Here is a 17,937-nt window from a genome sequence, read left to right on the forward strand (position 1 = left end):
GCTTCGTCAGTCCACTGTCTCTTTTTGCATCTTTTTTTTTTTCCTGGTGGAGGTAGTTCCTAGTATAGAATCTGCCCCAAACTATGAAACCAAAAAGAGAAGACATCAAAGGGAAAAGCAGTGTGACTGTCACCAAAGAGGCCCCTTGCTGGAAAGAAACGCCCATGGGAGAGAAGAGCCTGTGATGACAGTGTGTCCTGGGGGCTGGCTCACACCTGGTGTGGGCAGGAAGGAGGGACTACTCTGCTTGGTGGTGCTACTTCCAATGTCCTAAATGCTTCTCCAGAATTTTCCCGTCAAAAGACTCTAGATGACGCCATTGCCAAATTATGAAAAATGTATCAAGGACACTGGCTTGCTTCATGGAGGTCAAAGCAAGCAGTCATAATCTTGTAGCTAGAAGATGGGTGTTCATGGGAGATAATGCTGTGCTTTTTCTGATTTTGTCTGTTTTCTTTGTCTAGCTCTTCCTTGGTAAGCTGAGGAGCTTGTTTGCATTTGGTAGTTGGATTCCTCTTATGGAGCCCTGGTTATCATTTGCCCCATGGCTGTTGCATGGTCCTGAGGCAGGTTCTCTGAGCTGACCTCAGTATATGATGCATATTCAGGCAGCAGGTACCCTCCACATGTGACCATGCTTCCCTCTGCCTAGAGCCACCCATAGCTCCCTATCACCTGCAGCAGAGAGCCCAAACTTCTTCCATGACCACACGGGTCTGGCTGACACTGCCAGCACTTTTCTCCTGTTCTTCTTAGTCATGCACTTATAGTCAAGCCACAAAATTGTTTGTGGGTCACTGGCCACTTCACCCCTTCTCACGCTTCTGTGTATCTTCCCATACAGTTCCATCTTTCTAGAATCACCTGCCTCCACCCACCTTCCACCTTCAAGATCCAGTTCAGATATTATCTCCACTACGTAGCTGCCGTTAATTCCCCCGCAGTTTTCGGGACCCCTCATATGTGCTCCTGCAGCTCCACCCTCTCTGTTATATACCTTTTAATTTGTCTTTTTATGTGTCCGTAGGGAGGAGATAATAGCAAAGGGAAAAGAACTTTGCACTCTGGTCTTGGTTTAAAACCTGGCTTTGCCATTTTAGCAGTACATCTTTGCAAAATTGATCTGACTTTTAGGTGCCTCTTCTGTCTTTACTTGTAAATGGACATAATGAATTCTTCTGAAGTGTTTTGTTGAGGGTGAAAATGAACCAACCTGTGATGTGCTTTTAGCATGGTGCTTGGCACATGGTAGTTCTCAATAGCCAGTAAGGGTGGTGGTTGTTTTTATTGCAGTTATTATTGAATTGTGACATTGTAGTGATGAAAGGGAACTGAGGGGTCATTCTCATGCCTGTGAAGCCTGATTCCTGCTCCCTTGTCTGATAGTCATGCAGCTTGTCCTTGAACTCTGCCATGTGCAGGGAGTTCACTTTCCTTCTGATCTTCTGATACTTAATGCTGATTATGCAGAGGTTTGATGGTACTTAGGCTAAGTTACTCTTTGTCTGTTTGGGGCACTATTTTTATTTTTTTTTCTTGAACCAAAGGTTTTATTTATTTATTTTTGTTTTTAGCTTTTATACAATTGTAAAGGTTATACTCCACTTCACAGTTATTACAAAATATTGGCTATATTCCCTGTGGTGTACAATGCATCTCTGTAGCCTATCTTACACTCAATAGTTTGCATTCCCCCTCCCCCATCCCTATATTGCCTCTCCCCACCTCTCCCCACTAGTAACCACTAGTTTGTTCTCTATATCTGTGAGTCTGCTTCTTTTTTGTTTTATTCACTAGTTTCTTGTATTTTTTTAGATTCCACATATAAGAGAGATCATACAGTATTTGTCTTTCTCTGTGTGACTTATTTCACTTAGCATAGTGCCCTCCAAGTCCATCCATATTGCTGCAATGGCAAAATTTCATTCTTTTTTATGGCTGAGTAGTATTCCATTGTGTATATGGAATATACACATCTTCTTTAGACATTCATCTGTTGATGGACACTTAGGTTGCTTCGTACCTTGGTAATTGTAAATAATGCTGTTATGAACATTGGGTGCCCATATCTTCTCTTTCTTTTTTTTGGCCGTGCTGTGCAGTTTGTGGGGTCTGAGTTCCCTAACCAGGGATCAAACCCATACCTCCTGCAGTGGAAGTGCCCAGTCCTAACCACTGGACCACCAGGGAAGTCCCCATGCACGTATCTTTTCGAATTAATGTTTTTATTTTTTTTCTGATACATAGCGAGGAGTAGAATTGCTGGGTCATATGGTAGTCCTATTTTTAATTTTTTGAGAAATTTCCATAATGTTTTCCACAGTGGCTGCACCAATTTACATTCCCACAAACAGTGTACAAAGATTCCCTTTTCTCCACATCCTCGCCAACATTTGTTATTTGTGTTCTTTTTGATGATAGCCATTCTGACAGGTGTGAGGTGATATCTCATTGTGGTTTTGATTTGAATTTCCTTCATGACTAGTGATGTTGAGCATCTTTTCATGTGCCTGTTGGCCATCTGCATTTCCTCTTTGAAAAAATGTCAATTCAGTTTTTCTGCCCATTTTTTAATTGGGTTGTTTGTTTTTTTGGTATTGAGTTATATGAACTGTTTATATATGTTGGATATTAATCTCTTATCGGTCATATCATTTGCAAATATTTTCTCCCATTTAGTAGGTTGTTGCTGTGCGAAAGCTTTTAAGTTTGATTAGGTCCTGTTTGTTTATTTTGCTTTTTTTCCCTTTATTTTAGGAGACGGATCCAAAAAAATATTTCTATGATTTATGTCAACGAGTGTTCTGCCTGTGCTTTCCTCTAGAGTTTTGTAGTATCCAATCTTAAATTTAGGTCTTTAATCCATTTTGAGTTTACTTTTGTATACAGTGTTAGAGAATGTTCTAATTTCATTTCTTAACATGTAGCTGTCCAGTTTTCCCAGCACCACTTATTGATGAGACTGTCTTTTCTCCATTGTATATTCTTGCCTCCTTTGTTTAGATTAATTGACTGTTAGTTCGTGGGTTTATTTCTGGGCTCTTTATCCTGTTCCATTGATTTCTGTGTCTATTTTTGTGCCATTACCATACTGTTTTGATTACTGTGGCTTTGTAGTACTGTGTGAAGTCAGGGAGCATGATTCCTCTAGCTCTGTTCTTCTTTCTCAAGATTGTTTTGGCTATTCAGGGACTTTTGTGTTTCCATACAAATTTTAAAATTATTTGTTCTATTTCTGTGAAAAATGCCATTGGTATTTCGATAGGGATTGCATTGAATCTGTAGATTGCCTTGGGTAATGTGGTCATTTTAACAATACTGATTCTTCTAAACCAAGAACACAGTATATCTTTCCATCGGCTTGTGTTTAATTTCTTTCATTAGTGTCTTATAGTTTTTCAAGTACAGGTCTTTTTCCTCCTTAGGTAGGTTGATTTGGTGGACTACCTTAAATTGGCAGTTATATGTATGTATATATGTGAGTGTGTATGTATATATATGTTGTATATAATATATTTATGTATATATGCGTGTCTATGTATAATTAATGATGTTTCACCATATAAGGTTTTCTAAAAAGTCTTACTCAAAAAGCTGGGATAGGAAGCCACCATGGAAATTGACCTCCAAAGCAAGATTGGGAGTGGCTTTGTGTTTTCCTAGATCTTTTGTTTCTGGGTGGATTTGTATCTAATTTTTTTTTTTTTTTGCTTGCCTCTGAGCAGGATGCCAGTAGAAATTGTGGCTTGTAATGTTGCTACAACATACAGGCATACACTGTCTGTGATAGATAAAGAGAAAATAAAATCTGAGTAACATAATAACATGATGTATCTAAAAGTAGCAATATTTTGTTGGCAGAGAGAAGGCAAACTCTTCCTAATGTAGTTTAGAAAGAACCCTGAATGAGAAGCAAGGAATCCTGTGGTGTTTTGTGGTACTTTGGCCTCAGTGTTCTCATCTGTGAAGTGGGAGCATTGGTCACTCAGAGATGGGATATGGAGAAGGCAGAGGTGGACTCTGACCCTGAGAACTAAGTACTCCACTTACTCATTCAACCAGAGCATCTCTTTCTTTACTTTTAAAATCTGAGGTAGGCATTAGAATCCCTTATAAGATGTTAATTTGAAGTAAAATATTCTGTTGCTTAAGAAATTCGAAGATGTCTAAATTAGATTATCTTTAAGGTTCCTCCAGCTCCAAAAACTACTATGGCTCTAAAATAAAGAAAAGTTATATCCTTATTAACTTTCTCATACATGTTTACTTTTTAAGTTTTCTAAAATGAAACAAAGTCATGTTTTACAAACATTTTTAAAGACTATTTTTGGTTCTCCTTCTCTGATTAGCTTACTTAAAGTGAAACGCTATTCTTTTCCTTTTTCTTTCAAAATTTGCTTTTCTCTGACTTGATCAAAATCCCACTAATGGGCTTCCCTGGTGGTGCAGTGGTTGAGAGTCTGCCTGCCGATGCAGGGGACACGGGTTCGTGCCCCGGTCCAGGAAGATCCCACATGCCAAACTCCATTTGGCGATCATAATTCTGTCTTGTATCCCCAAAACAAGTTGTTAAAATAATCTCTTGGATTGGAAGAATCAACATTGTGAAAATGACTATACTACCCAAAGCAATCTACAGATTCAATGCAATCCCTATCAAACTACCAATGGCATTTTTCACAAAACAAAAAATTTCACAATTTGTATGGAAACACAAAAGACCCTGAATAGCCAAAGCAATCTTGAGAAAGAAAAACGGAGCTGGAGGAATCAGGCTTCCAGACCTCAGACTATACTACAAAGCTACAGTAATCAAGACAGTATGGTACTGGCACAAAAACAGAAATATAGATCAATGGAACAGGATAGAAAGCCCAGAGATAAACCCATGCACATATGGTCAGCTTATTTTTGATAAAGGAGGCAAGAATATCCAATGAAGAAAAGACAGCCTCTTCAATAAGTGGTGCTGGGAAAACTGGACAGCTGCATGTAAAAGAATGAAATTAGAACACTCCCTAACACCACACACAAAAATAAGCTCAAAATGGATTAAAGACCTAAATGTAAGGCCAGAAACTATCAAACTTTTAGAGGAAAACATAGGCAGAACACTCTATGACATAAATCACAGCAAGATCCTTTTTGACCCACCTCCTAGAGAAATGGAAATAAAAACAAAAATAAACAAATGGGACCTAATGAAACTTCAAAGCTTTTGCACAGCAAAGGAAACCATAAACAAGAGGAAAAGACAACCTTCAGAACGGGAGAAAATATTTGCAAACAAATCAATGGACAAAGGATTACTCTCCAAAATATACAAGCAGCTCATGTAGCTCAATATCAAGAAAACAAACAACCCAATCAAAAAATGGGCAGAAGACCCTAAATAGACATTTCTCCAAAGAAGACAAACAGATGGCCAAGAGGCACATGAAAAGCTGCTCAATATCACTAATCATTAGAGAAATGCAAATCAAAACTACAATGAGGTATCACCTCACACCAGTTAGAATGGGCTTCATCAGAAAATCTACAAACAACAAATGCTGGAAAGGGTGTGGAGAAAAGGGAACCCTCCTGCACTGTTGGTGGGAATGTAAATTGATACAGCCACTATGGAGAACAGTATGGAGGTTCCTTAAAAAACTAAAACTAGAACTACCACATGACCCAGCAATCCTACTACTGGGCGTATACCCTGAGAAAACCATAATTCAAAAAGAATGATGTACCACAATGTTCATTGCAGCTCTGTTTACAATGGCTTCCATGCAGCCAGGACGTGGAAGCAACCTAAGTGTTCATCGACAGATGAATGGATAAAGAAGATGTGGCACATATATACAATGGAATATTACTCAGCCATAAAAAGAAAAAGAAATTGAGTTATTTGTAGTGGTGGATGGACCTAGAGTCTGTCATACAGAGTGAAGTAAGTCAGAAAGAGAAAAACAAATACCATATGCTAACACATATATATGGAATCAAAAAAAAAAAAGTTCTGAAGAACCTAGGGGCAGGACAGGAATAAAGACGAAGACGTAGAGAATGGACTTGAGGACACAGGGAGGGGGAAGGGTAAGCTGGGACAAAGTGAGAGAGTGGCATGGACTTATAAATACTACCAGATGTAAAATAGATAGCTAGTGGGAAGCAGCCACATAGCACAGGGAGATCAGCTCGGTGCTTTGTGACCACCTAGAGGGGTGGGATAGGGAGGGTGGGAGGGAGATGCAAGAGGGAGGAGATATGGGGATATATGTATATGTATAGCTGATTCACTTTGTTATAAAGCAGAAACTAACACACCATTGTAAAGCAATTATACTCCAATAAAGATGTTAAAAAATAAAATAACATAAAATAATCTCTTAAAGTCCAATTCCATGAAGTCACAGTTTCGCATTGGGTGACATTGGGTTGGTAAATTGGTTTCCTCAGGTAAAGGAATTTTATCGTAAGATGTTGACTGCTTAATGCCGTCTTTGCTTGAGAGTAATACTTTAACTCACTGGAACTGTATGTGCTTCCAGAAAGTCCTTAAGGACTGACTTTAATGAGGTGACTTCAGCTTGTGTGGTAGGTGAGTGTGTAAGTTCTTTTCAATCAAAAAGGTCTGTCATCTCACCTTGAGGCAGGTACCTTCTCCACTGCAGTGAATGGGGCTAGCCATGCCATCCTCATTACTCTCATCTCTAATTTCTGGAAAGTAAATGCCCACTTCCAAATGGATGAGCATTTAGGATTTAAACACTGTTTTAAAAATTTCTTTATCAAGGCCACTTGAATGGAACTTTACTTGAGCAATGGAGAAAAACTAGTTCTCACCTTTAAGTTTATCTGAATTTTGAGAAGCAGGCAAATATCTGATAGATAGAATAAGAATGCTGGGAGTGTGACTGAATCATTAACTGCCAATGAGGGACAATACCATTATAGGGCAAGCTGCGTCCTGAATCTCAGGAGCCCTGAGTCCCAGGTTTGAAATGGCCCCTGGGAAGTGGGAAGTGGTGGTGGCTGCATCTAGAAGGGAGCTTGACCACCAGTTCCTGTGATGTCTGGGCCTCAGTCAGCTTGAGCCAGGATCTTTTCTTTCTTTTCTTTTTCTGTCTTTGGTCTTTCTTTTAATCCCACCTCTCTCCTCCCCTCTTAACTGCATTACCTGGTCCCACTCTGCCTGAGCATTACACTTTATTGACATTGTGAATGACCTAGGGGGACGCGGATTCTGAGTTGTAGCTTCGTGGAGCTGAAACTCCTCTCCAGTGTCAACATCTGCCCAGGGACCCTTTGAGGAGCCTGTCATGAATCAGTGGAAACTCCAACTTCCTTACTTTTGTTTATATTTTCCTTTTTTCACACCATTTTGGGGGGAGAGAGACAGAGAGAGAGAGAGAGAAAGAGAGAGAGAGAGAGAGAGAGAGAGAGAGAGAGAGAGAGGTGACTCCCATTAGCAAGAACATATCGGGACTTTCTAAGTGTGATGTGTGGTTACTTTAGTCCCTGTCAATTGCTTTAATATTTCAAAATGGAACCGCCTCTCTGGCGGGCGTGGAAGTGAGCGCTGTGAATGAAAGCTCCAAGCACAAACTCCACGGAACCTCGCCGTGGCTGTTTGCCCCACCGGCCCCCTGGGAGGACACGGACCTCGGTTCCCTGGGATTTCCGCGAGCGGTGCCGTGCTATTCATTTTGTGCGGGCTTCGGGAGCCATCGGCGCGCCGGGGCTGGGGGCCCTGCGCCACGGCGGGCCGCCCTGGCGCGCGCGGGTCTCCGGGTGCGGGGCTGGAGCCCGGCAAGCGTGTGCCCTGCCGCCGGCGGTGCCCGGCGCGCCCCTCTCTCCGCGCCCGCGGGTGCCAGACCAGACGCCGGTCCCGGCGCGCTCGCAGACGACTCTTCTCAGTTGTCAGTTTTCTCGCTTGTCAGCAGAGCTGCTGGTAAGTGACAGAAAACAGAGAGGGGGCGGGAAGGCAGCGTGGCTGGGGAGAGAGCGACCGGGAGGGGGAGCCGCGGGGCGCCCCAGGGCAGGGGGCGCGGGTGGAGCCTTGGTGCACGGCCTCCGGGTCGGACCGCCCAGCCCCGGACCGCCCAGCCCCGGGTCGGCTCCCCCTAGGCTCACCCCCCTCCTCGGTCTCCCCTTCTCACTTTCTCCCTCCTCGCCGCCTCTCCTCCCCACTTAGTCCTCCCTTTCCCCCCTGCAGTCCTTCAGCTGCCAAACTGTTCGCTTCCTTTGCTTTGTTTGAGAAAAAAGAAAAAAGAACCCGAATAGGTCTGAGGTGTTTTCTCCTAAATCAGGAGCACAATTCCTACCCTTGGCATTAGCCCAGGAGCATGGCTGGTTCCCGCAGCTGCCTCCGGGGAGCACCTGGGTCCGGGGTCGCCGGCCCTCCGGGCCCGCCTTAAGCCATGATTTGGGGGTCGCAGAAGGGGGAGCGCACGCAGAAAGTGACAGGCAGACGCGCTCGCCACCTGACTGGGGCTCGAGGGCAGGGCTGGGCAAAGAGGCGGGAGAGGAGAGCCCAAAGTCTCTCAGCCTCACTCCCAGTGATAACCTGCAGCTATGGAGTCGCCAACCAAGGAGATTGAAGAATTTGAGAGCAACTCTCTGAAATACCTGCAACCAGAACAGATCGAGAAAATCTGGCTTCGGCTCCGAGGGCTGTAAGTAGATCTGTTTACTTCTTTCACCATATTTCCCTCTCATCAGTATTTTACTACACAGCCACAGTCACGACTGCTCACCCCAATTCCTGCATGACCCTTAAAAATACAGCGCTAGAAGTTCCACAACCGCTTCTCTGTTAATTACAGTCACTGCTACCTTCCTTTCAACAGCGAGACTTGTCTTTCTGAGTGCTTCGGAATGCCTTGCTGTTTCCAAGTCATGCTTTCTTTGGGGAAGAGGAGATGTCCTTAGATTTCAGTTATAGTAGCTCAGTATTCATGGAGATATTTCTGTTTGTTTGTTTGTTTGTCAGGGGAGAAAAGTTTGGGGACTCAGGTCACAGACTTTTAATCAAAGGAAGAGTTATTCTCTGCAGAATGCTTGCAGACACCTTGGCAGGTGGTCCAAGATCTTACCAACAGTTCAAATTCAGCATGCATTCTGCCTGTTAGATTTTCCTCTCCCTCTCCCTAGCCTACTTAAACTTCTGATATTTTCTTAGGATTCTTTCTAGCAGGAAAAGAGTTACTGAAAGGAAGGACTATTTTTGGAGAAAGTAGGGTTCAGAACCAATATTGGAGTTTCCTAGTAATATTTGAACAGTGAAATAGGGTGTTTGCTTTCAATACAGTGACCAGAATTCTAGTTGGACTGGTGAACAGAGATCTCTGAATTTCATCCACTTCATTGGGTGCTGTCTGTTTTTGGGTACTGAAGAGAGGTGACCTGAAAATATATGTTATTTTCTGTGAAAAGATTTCATAAACAATGAACTGCTGGTTATCCCAGTCAGGAAGCTGTAGTGACAGCTGTATGGTTACAGCTTGCTCCTCAGTTGACCAGGCAGGTCCCAAAGATACCTTCCATAACAACCAGATACTCATTTCCCAGATATTTGGCATCAAATATCTAGTGCAGATAAACAAAAAAATAGGTTATCTCCAAGTATATTCTTCAGACCTTCTGTTCCTACCAAGGGCAGTGATGGGAAAACCAGCTCCTTGGCAGTTTGTTTTGCTGCAGTTATTGTTTTTGAAAGCACACACACACACACACACACACACACACACACCCCAAAACAAGTCAGAAAGGCACTGATCTAAGTTATCTTTATCTTGGGGGAGACCACATTCCAACCAGGATGTTCACAGTTTCTAAAGGGAAGCAATAAGGTAGGTGTTTCTTCAAGGTATCCCCATTTAAAGTGCAATTTATAAAAGCCCTTCCATCAATAATCAAAGTGAGTTTCATTGCCATTGATCTAAATGGGAAACCATGCCAAGTAACATGATTTTGGGGTTGTCTGGCTGCTGCAAGCAGAGGCTGTAAACTTATTTGGAAATATTGTCTTTCTGGCTGGCAGGCTCTTCCAACAGTTGAGATGCATGCAATGCAGCACCTCTTTCAGAGAGGTGTTTACAATAAGCTCATGTTATATGTGATGAACACTCCATGGGATCATATTGTGGTGCACACAGAAAGTTTGTTGCATCCACAAAATCTGGGTCCAAAATATACAATGTCAAAGTGTTGTCAAGCTGGTCTCCTTGACATCCCGGCTGGAGGGACTCATGTGCACACACTCAGGAACAGCTTCTCTCAGGCTGCTTTACAATTCCAACCAACTCCACAGAGCAACTCAGGCTGGGGAAGAGTGTTTGGGCAAATCAGCCAGGTTGAGGTGGGAAACTTGTGTGAAAAAGCATTCAGAGCTTACAACGCATTGTCTTGTAGCTTCCTCTGTTTCATCTGTTAGGCTTCTCTCCCCAGATTGTTGTCTGCATTTTTGTTTTCAAGTCTCTCGTGTTTACCTAGCACCCTGTACCTTTGAACATAAAAGGTGTGGGTTGATTCTTTTCCAAATGTGTGTTTTTGAATCCTTCTCTTTTTACCCTTCCTACTGAAACACCCTGCCCAACAGCAGTCCCAGGAGATCTGTAGCTTCACTTTCTGATTTGAAAAAGGACATGTTACTTTTGTTATGACATTTTTTTTTTTTTACTACTGTTATGGTTCTTACTACCACTTTTTTTTTTTTTTTAACAAAACAGTAGTGCTATAGTAAGTAGCTAAAGACTCCGGAAACCAAAGCGCATGCTTTTTTATACAACTTGGAGTAACACTTTTGCAGTTAACAAAATAGAAACCTTAGGAGATGGAAGGGTGTGTGTCTCTTTGCTCCCACAGTGGATTAACAGTAAGAGAAAGGAAGCTGTTCTTTCAACATTTTAGAAAAACTCAATAGCCAAAATTGAATTTTCATACCAATTTATTACCATGACACCTGTATAGAAGGGGCTTTACAGGTGACCACAGATAGTCAGGAATTTGGTTCACCTTGTTTGAGAGCCATCTAAGTTTCAGGACTTGATCATCTCATGCCTGGACTATTTAGTGGTATTGTCAGTATCTCGCCTACTTAATCTATCCTTGAATTTTTCATATCCTCCAGTAGAATGTCAGTTCCTTAGGACAGACACTTTGTGTGTCTTGCTCACTGCTGTACCTCCAGTGCCTAGAACAGGGTTTGGCACATAGTAGATGCTCAATGAATAGGTGATGAAGGAAGCATACAGACCCAAAGATGAACTTTTCAGTATTCAAAATGAAGGTAAATGTGTATCTGGGTCAGCTTACAGGCCACGTGGTACTATCAACACAATATTCCATGAACTAGATGGGAGGTGGATTTAATTAACATCATTACCCAGGTTGGGCACAGGAATCTAAACTGAGGTGGAAACTGGGCAAGATGTGGCAAAGCCACGACCCAGGGCAGAATCCCACTCTTAGGTTTACCCAGGTTCTCTCTTCTCCTCCCCTTTTCTGCACTTGCCTGGAGTGGTCTTTACCAGCAGCAAGAGGATCGTTGCCAAGAATCTACAGTGTGGAGAATATAGGGGATGGTCCTCTCTATATTACAAGCCCCACACATCCCCCTTTCCACGCTTTCCTTTTTTCTCTAGCACATTTCACTGTCTTAATACTATATATTTCATTTATTTATTATGCTTATTGTCTGTTTCCTCCAATTAAAATAGAAGTTCCTTGAGGAAGGAGCCTCTTTTTTTGTGTTTCCATTTCCTCAGTTGTCCCCCAAGTGCTGTTGTCCTTACTCTATCCTCTGTAGGAGTGGGTGGAATTGTTAAGAGCCCCTCCCAACGCCTGTTTTGTTAGGGCATCTTCCAGCAGGGAAGACATGACGACTACACTTGCTTCCTCTGATGTTGAGGGGGAGCCTCACGGCTGTATGGTTTTGAGTCATAACTTGTACCCTGGGTCCTGACCAAGAGTTTTTCCTGTTATATGATGACAAAAGGGTGCTTCTATACTTTTTTTTTTTTAATTGCGAGCAAGAGAACAGGTTCCACTTATTTCTTGGCATTTATTGTCACAATGGTAATTGAGCTTTTGTATATCTGTTTTGCCCAACTATGAGGTAATCAGTACAATAAGCTTTATGCTTTTATAACACTCCATGAAGATGATGATGCTTTTTTTGCATGATCTAAAATAGTGTTATGAACATAAACGGAGATATGGTTTATTATGTTTATTGTCTGTTTCCTCCAACTAAAATATAAGTTCCATGAGGACATAGGCTTTTTTTTTTTTTTTTTGATCTGTTTGGGTTACTGGAGTATCCCCAGGTGTATGGTTATTAGGGTCACAGACTGGGGTTATTGTTTCTGTCTATTCAGCAAGCTTTCCCATCCCCCTTATTATGGCAGTAGACCCTCCCCCCTGCCCCCCAGCCCTCCATGGGCTCAAGATCCAGGATTGGCCAATCATAGAATTTCACCATTCTGGCAACCGTGGTTGGTCTCAAGTGTGGCACAGAACCCAAGCAGAAGCAATAGAGTCTTCCACAGAGATTCTCTGTTGGCTGGGGGAGAGTGCTGCTTTCTCTTCTGGGTTTTCCTGGTGGCTGCTGCTGGCTCCATTTCTTACTGCGTGGAGCAGAGCTTTCACTGACAGGAGACAGGCCAGAACTTACAGAGAAGCAGAGGGGAGAAGATGGAGTGGAAGTCCCTGGGTCTGCTCCCACAAGCCCCAGTTCCTGCAGTTGTTTCTCTGATTCTGTCTGCTGTCCCAGCTACGTGAATCCGTCAGGCTGTGTTCCTGCATAGGCTACTTCGAGTCTGGTGTCTATGAAAGTCTTCACTAATACCCCGACTCAAGTACAGAGAACTTAAGTGACTTTTCCAAAGTATACATCAAAGGCAGGGGGAAAATCCAGAGGCCAAAAAGCCTGGATCTTTGGTTTTATATTTCTTATTTAATAAAGACTTCTCACTCTGTACTTTCTTTCTACTCTGTACTTTCTTTCTACTCATCTGAAATTTTTAATAGGGCCATCAGTGTTCAGGCAACAGAAGTTTAGTCAGTTAACATTTGCTGAGTGTCTGTTATGTGCCGGGCACTTTGATAAACTCTGTGCAAAAGTAGATAATCCATAAGGCTGTAAGATATAAGGCTATAGCTAAAGAGATGAACACCCGGAAGTGTTGACTGTAGTTACAGAGGATACACGGGGAGCTACCTCTGCCTGGGAGGGCCGGAGAAGGTGTGAGCAGTGAGCTGCAGACTTACTCGGAGCAGAGTCCTTAGCGTCACAAGGAAGAAACTTGCACAGATTTCTTTCCTTCACGTCAGCCTTCTGCAGAGATGTGAGGAAAACAAGGAGTCATCCAGTCAGCAGAGTACATCAGCTCAGAATTCTGAGCTGTTTTTATGGACAACTGGAAAAGCTGTGTCTACTTAACTAGGAATATAGCCTGAGTCTCAGTGCCCTTCCCTATGCTCACCTCTTACCGGTAATCCCAAAAGAGAGGGTGTGGTTGGGTCTAGCTGCTGTCATTCAACATGGAGCTATTGGACAGAAATCTCCCAGGTCACCTCAGAAGCAGTTGGCCCCTACATTGGTCCCTGGTCCATCAGCTGTACAGGTAACAGGGTTACCTTCCCTGACAAACCAATCCCCAGAGGTCTTAGATATTCTCCTTAAAAGGTAGTTGTGAGGTATCCTCTTGCAGCTCATCTAGTGCAATATTGAGGGATAGATAAAGCTAGTGAATGGAGGTAACAGTGTACAAAGGTACAGAGGTATGGGAGACATTGACACATCAAGGAGGAATGAGAGATAAAGTTGGAAAAAAAGGCATGGGCCAGGTAGTGATACATGGAATTTTAAAAAATTTACTTTTTGTTTTATTCAAAACTATACATGCTCATAGTTTAAGGAGGCAGGTCTTCGACCACGTTACACACACACATACAAATGTGTTCCAGACACTCTCCATTCATCCTTCAGGGAATCTTTTTTTGAATGCATGTAGTTTTAAGGAGTTTACACTTTATCCCTTAAGTTCTAAGGAATTGTTAAAAGACTTTAAGCTAGAGAGTAACACAATGAGATTTGAATTTTAGGATGGCTATTCTGGAAGAAGTATGGAGGACAGATTGGAGATGAGACTTGAGGCCTGGAGATCAGTTGGAGAAGATTCTTCAGTTATGGTAGTACCACTGAGGAGGAAAAAATAAGGGGCACAGTTGACATTAGAATGGAGCAGAGAGAAAGAGAGAAGGAGAAGTTGTCTTCCAAGCTTGTTTTGTCTCGGATGTATTAGTGAATTTGGTGCCATTCGCCTTGTTAGAGACCACGGAGAGAAGTGCAGGGTTGGATACAGCAGAATGATAAATTTGGGTTTAGACGTGCTGGACTGGAGCAGCCTCGGGAAGGTTCAAGTAGCTGGTGGTGATAGCAGCCTGGAACTATGGAGAGACCTTTGGCCTAAGAGCCTCGGGTCTGAGAGTCATGGTTCTGAGTTAAAGCCTTGTGAACAGATGACCCAGGTAAGAGGGGCTTCACCTGAATCTCACTAATAAAGCAATTCCAGGGCTTCCCTGGTGGCGCAGTGGTTGAGAGTCCGCCTGCCGATGCAGGGGACACGGGTTCGTGCCCCGGTCCGGGAAGATCCCACATGCCACGGAGTGGCTGGGCTCGTGAGCCATGGCCCCTGAGCCTGAGCGTCCGGAGCCTGTGCTCCACAACGGGAGAGGCCACAACAGTGAGAGGCCCGCACACAGCAAAAAAAAAAAAAAAAAAAAAAAAAAAAATATATATATATATATATATATATATATAAAGCAATTCCAAAAGAATAATTTTTAAAAATTGATGTTTATTTCCCCCAGATTACATATTTTAGGGTGTTAATTGGGCCTTCCACTCTCCCATTTAATTGCAAATGTCAGATGGTTCAGCATAATTTTATTGGGCTCTTATTATATACCGGATATTAGGAGCTTCAGAAGAGAAATGAAAGTATCAAGAGAAAAGCCCTGCTTTCAGGAAACTTAGAGTCTAGTTAGGGAGACAAGATAATTCTTTATAGAAGTGAAAAGTTATAAAACAACAATAAAAGTATGGGCAATAACTAATTGCTAGGTAAATGACATTGACACAATGTCCTAGGATTTAGAGAAGGAAGACATCTGTGTTTGAGGGATTGTTTTCGAGTCTTTCTTTTCCTAATAAAGGCCAGTTAAGTCTCCCTGAATTATGTTCTTAATATATATTGAAGGGGAGAAAGAGGTGAATATCAAAAAGGGTTAAGTAGATTCTTATATTTAGAATGAAATTTTCTTTACTTGAATACCAATGTCATATATTAGTACATCATCACTTGCTTATCAGAAGTTGGTTGTGCTAATTATTAGCTAATTACAGCTCAGTATTTAGCAGCTGTTTATTATTTTGGCTAAGTTTTACAGCCTCTGTTGGTAAGCAGCCCTGAGCAAAGAGATTTCTTCATTTCTAGCTCCATTTTCCGTCTTTAATTTTCTTTGGTTCATAGAAAACTGCTTTCCTTGGTTCCCGTTTCATAGAGAACATAGTTTAGTGTGACTTCTCTAAATAGTCTGACAGAAGATGCCAGAAGACGATGAGTTTATATATACTTTCTCATTGGCATTTACTTGTTCAACATTTGGGAAAGACCAGCTAGTAGTCAATCTACATGGCTTTGCTTGGAACACTTGTACTGACTGCTTGGTGTCAAGTCCACCACAACATGCGTTTGGAGCAAAGACAGAAACCTGAGGGCTAGGCAGGGTCATTTCCAGTATTCCAGATGCAGAAAGAGACCATGACCCAAGAAGCTAAATGGAATGAGGCCCTCATCACAGACCTTGTGGGGACTGTCAGGCATGAGCCAGGCAGTGAGACTCGGAGCTTGGAGCCCAGACCCCTTCAGAAGGGTCTGGTGCAGCTTGGCTGGGTGGAGGCTCCCTAGACCCTGCAGGAGGCTGTCCTGTTGTCTAGGCTCGTCCAGTGGGCGCCGCCTCATGCTGCTGCTCCCAAGGTGTCCTACGTGCACACACCGGGCCTCTGTCTCTTGGGGCATCCACAGTTCTGCCATAGTGCCCACCCTCCACATCAGCTCTGCCTCATTCATGGCCTTTTCCCCGGAAGCTCTTTAAGGCCTTCCAAAAATGGACCTTCCTCCCTTCTTTTCCACTCCCTTCCAAAGACCTATTGCAGGGACCCAATATTCAATATTCTGCCAAAATATAGCTTTCCTTTCCCTTAAGACCAGTAGAAGAGTGAGAAGCAATGTGAAGATGTATTTTGACTGAAAGTCACTATTAGACATCCAAAGACCATTAAATTCTGTTTATCCAGATTCTAAACAACCAAAATTCTTAAATAAGCAAGACTTTTCCTACACTCTAGAGACACGGAGTAAATCTGGTACTTCCAGGTGTGTTTTTAGGAGTAGTTCAAATTCAGATTAATATCCCACCCCTTTTTTTTTCTCTACGTCTCTGAGTCTTGTCTGAGGATGACTCTAAGGGGTCTTACAATATCTTTAAATTAACCCCCCCAAAGTATTTTATATTTAGTATACTACTCTAGGTTGTTACTTGGAACCCTGTCTCCTAACTATGAGAAACTATAAACACTTTCATGAACAGGGTCCTGCATAGCTCATTTGTGAAATATAAGGATGAATTATTGTAAATCAAGCTTCAAAAATGTTTAGAACTGCCATTCTGTCTATAAAACTACTAACTGAAATTAGTCATGGTTAAACAAATGAAAGAATTGTTCAAAGCACCCATTTGTGGGAGTCTTGGATACTTTCAGTGAGGATAACTGTAGCTGAGGAGAATCTGGTTCAAATGCTCAACTGATTCAGTTGACAGTGGCGCTCAAAATGGTCCCTAGGAGTGCATCTGCTAGCTGAGTGGGTTGTTCTTTTTTTCTGTATTTTGGGGATCGGCCTTACTTTTGCCATATTTAAATTGTTGAAATTTACAGAGCCTATGTCCAGAGAAGAGCCTTCTATAGATGATTCTATTGTGAGAGAAGATTTGAGAGGAAATAGGAAGGACATCTGCTTTCAAGGAGCTGTTGTATTGACTTACATTCACCTGGAATTGTAAATGGCCAATAGCTGCTTTCTGCCGGGAGTAGGTTTTGATAACAAGTTGGGAGGAAAGGTGGAGGAGAGAAGGAAGGAGTTACTACTTGGAGAGATAGGAAAGCCTTAAAAACGTTAGACTGGTCACTGAAGTTAAACTTGGCAGAAGATACAGTTTTTGTTCTGGCTAAATCTACATGGGGAAAACGGAGTAGAGAATTCAAGCATCTCTCTGGATAATTCAATTAAAAAACCTACCCCTCCCCTAATTACAGGGATATATCTGTGAAGAGTGAGGTTTTGTCTCAGTCCTTTGGATTTATCTCCACTCTGGCAGTGTTGTCACAGATATTAAGAAATATTTTTGTTTTCAGCCTTTCTCATTGATGTTTATCGAAACCGGAGACAGGCTCCCAGGAAGGAGGTCACAAAGATCTCTTCCATTCCCACCCACACAGTTTTATTGTACTTAGAACACTGCAAGTGGTTGTAAATATGTGAATGGAGGGATAGATCATTTATGCAAAAAAGGTACTACTTAGACTTCTACAAGCATGACATTTACTTTCTGTTTTCTTTAATGACCTTTCCAGTATTTTTTCATTGGTGCCACTGATTAGCTCACTGCCCAGCTTTAAGCAGTAGATTTTAAGCTAGAGGGAAATGGTCCTTGGTTTGCTCAAAAATAATGCTTTTCAGAGGAAGATTTCAGCTTTCTTTGGGGAGGGGTCCTATTAGACAGTAATCTGAGTGCTGGAATTTTTAACCCAGGCCCAGGAGAGAAACAAGCATGAACAGGAGATTTGGATTTTTGTGACTGGCCAGCTGTCTGCAGCTA

General features: G+C 42.4%; 1 protein-coding gene across 3 annotated transcripts in view; it reads left to right on the plus strand.

Moving 5' to 3' along the window:
* Positions 1-8,143: 8,143 nt before the first annotated feature.
* The window catches only part of PDE1C (phosphodiesterase 1C), a 279,453-nt gene continuing 269,659 nt past the window's right edge, over positions 8,144-17,937 (plus strand). For 2 of the 3 annotated variants that reach the window (XM_089917542.1, XM_089917543.1), the window contains exon 1: positions 8,144-8,666. In XM_089917542.1, the coding sequence (XP_089773668.1) occupies positions 8,566-8,666 (101 nt within the window). In that variant the 5' untranslated portion in view covers positions 8,144-8,565. The remainder of the gene's footprint in view (positions 8,667-17,937) is intronic. The other variant, XM_022583887.2, reaches the window with a different exon arrangement.

The sequence above is a fragment of the Delphinapterus leucas genome, chromosome 9, assembly GCF_059928025.1.
Source record: "Delphinapterus leucas isolate spDelLeu-1000000601 "Yukka" chromosome 9, BTC_Dleu_Yukka2, whole genome shotgun sequence".
Classification (NCBI taxonomy): domain Eukaryota; kingdom Metazoa; phylum Chordata; class Mammalia; order Artiodactyla; family Monodontidae; genus Delphinapterus; species Delphinapterus leucas.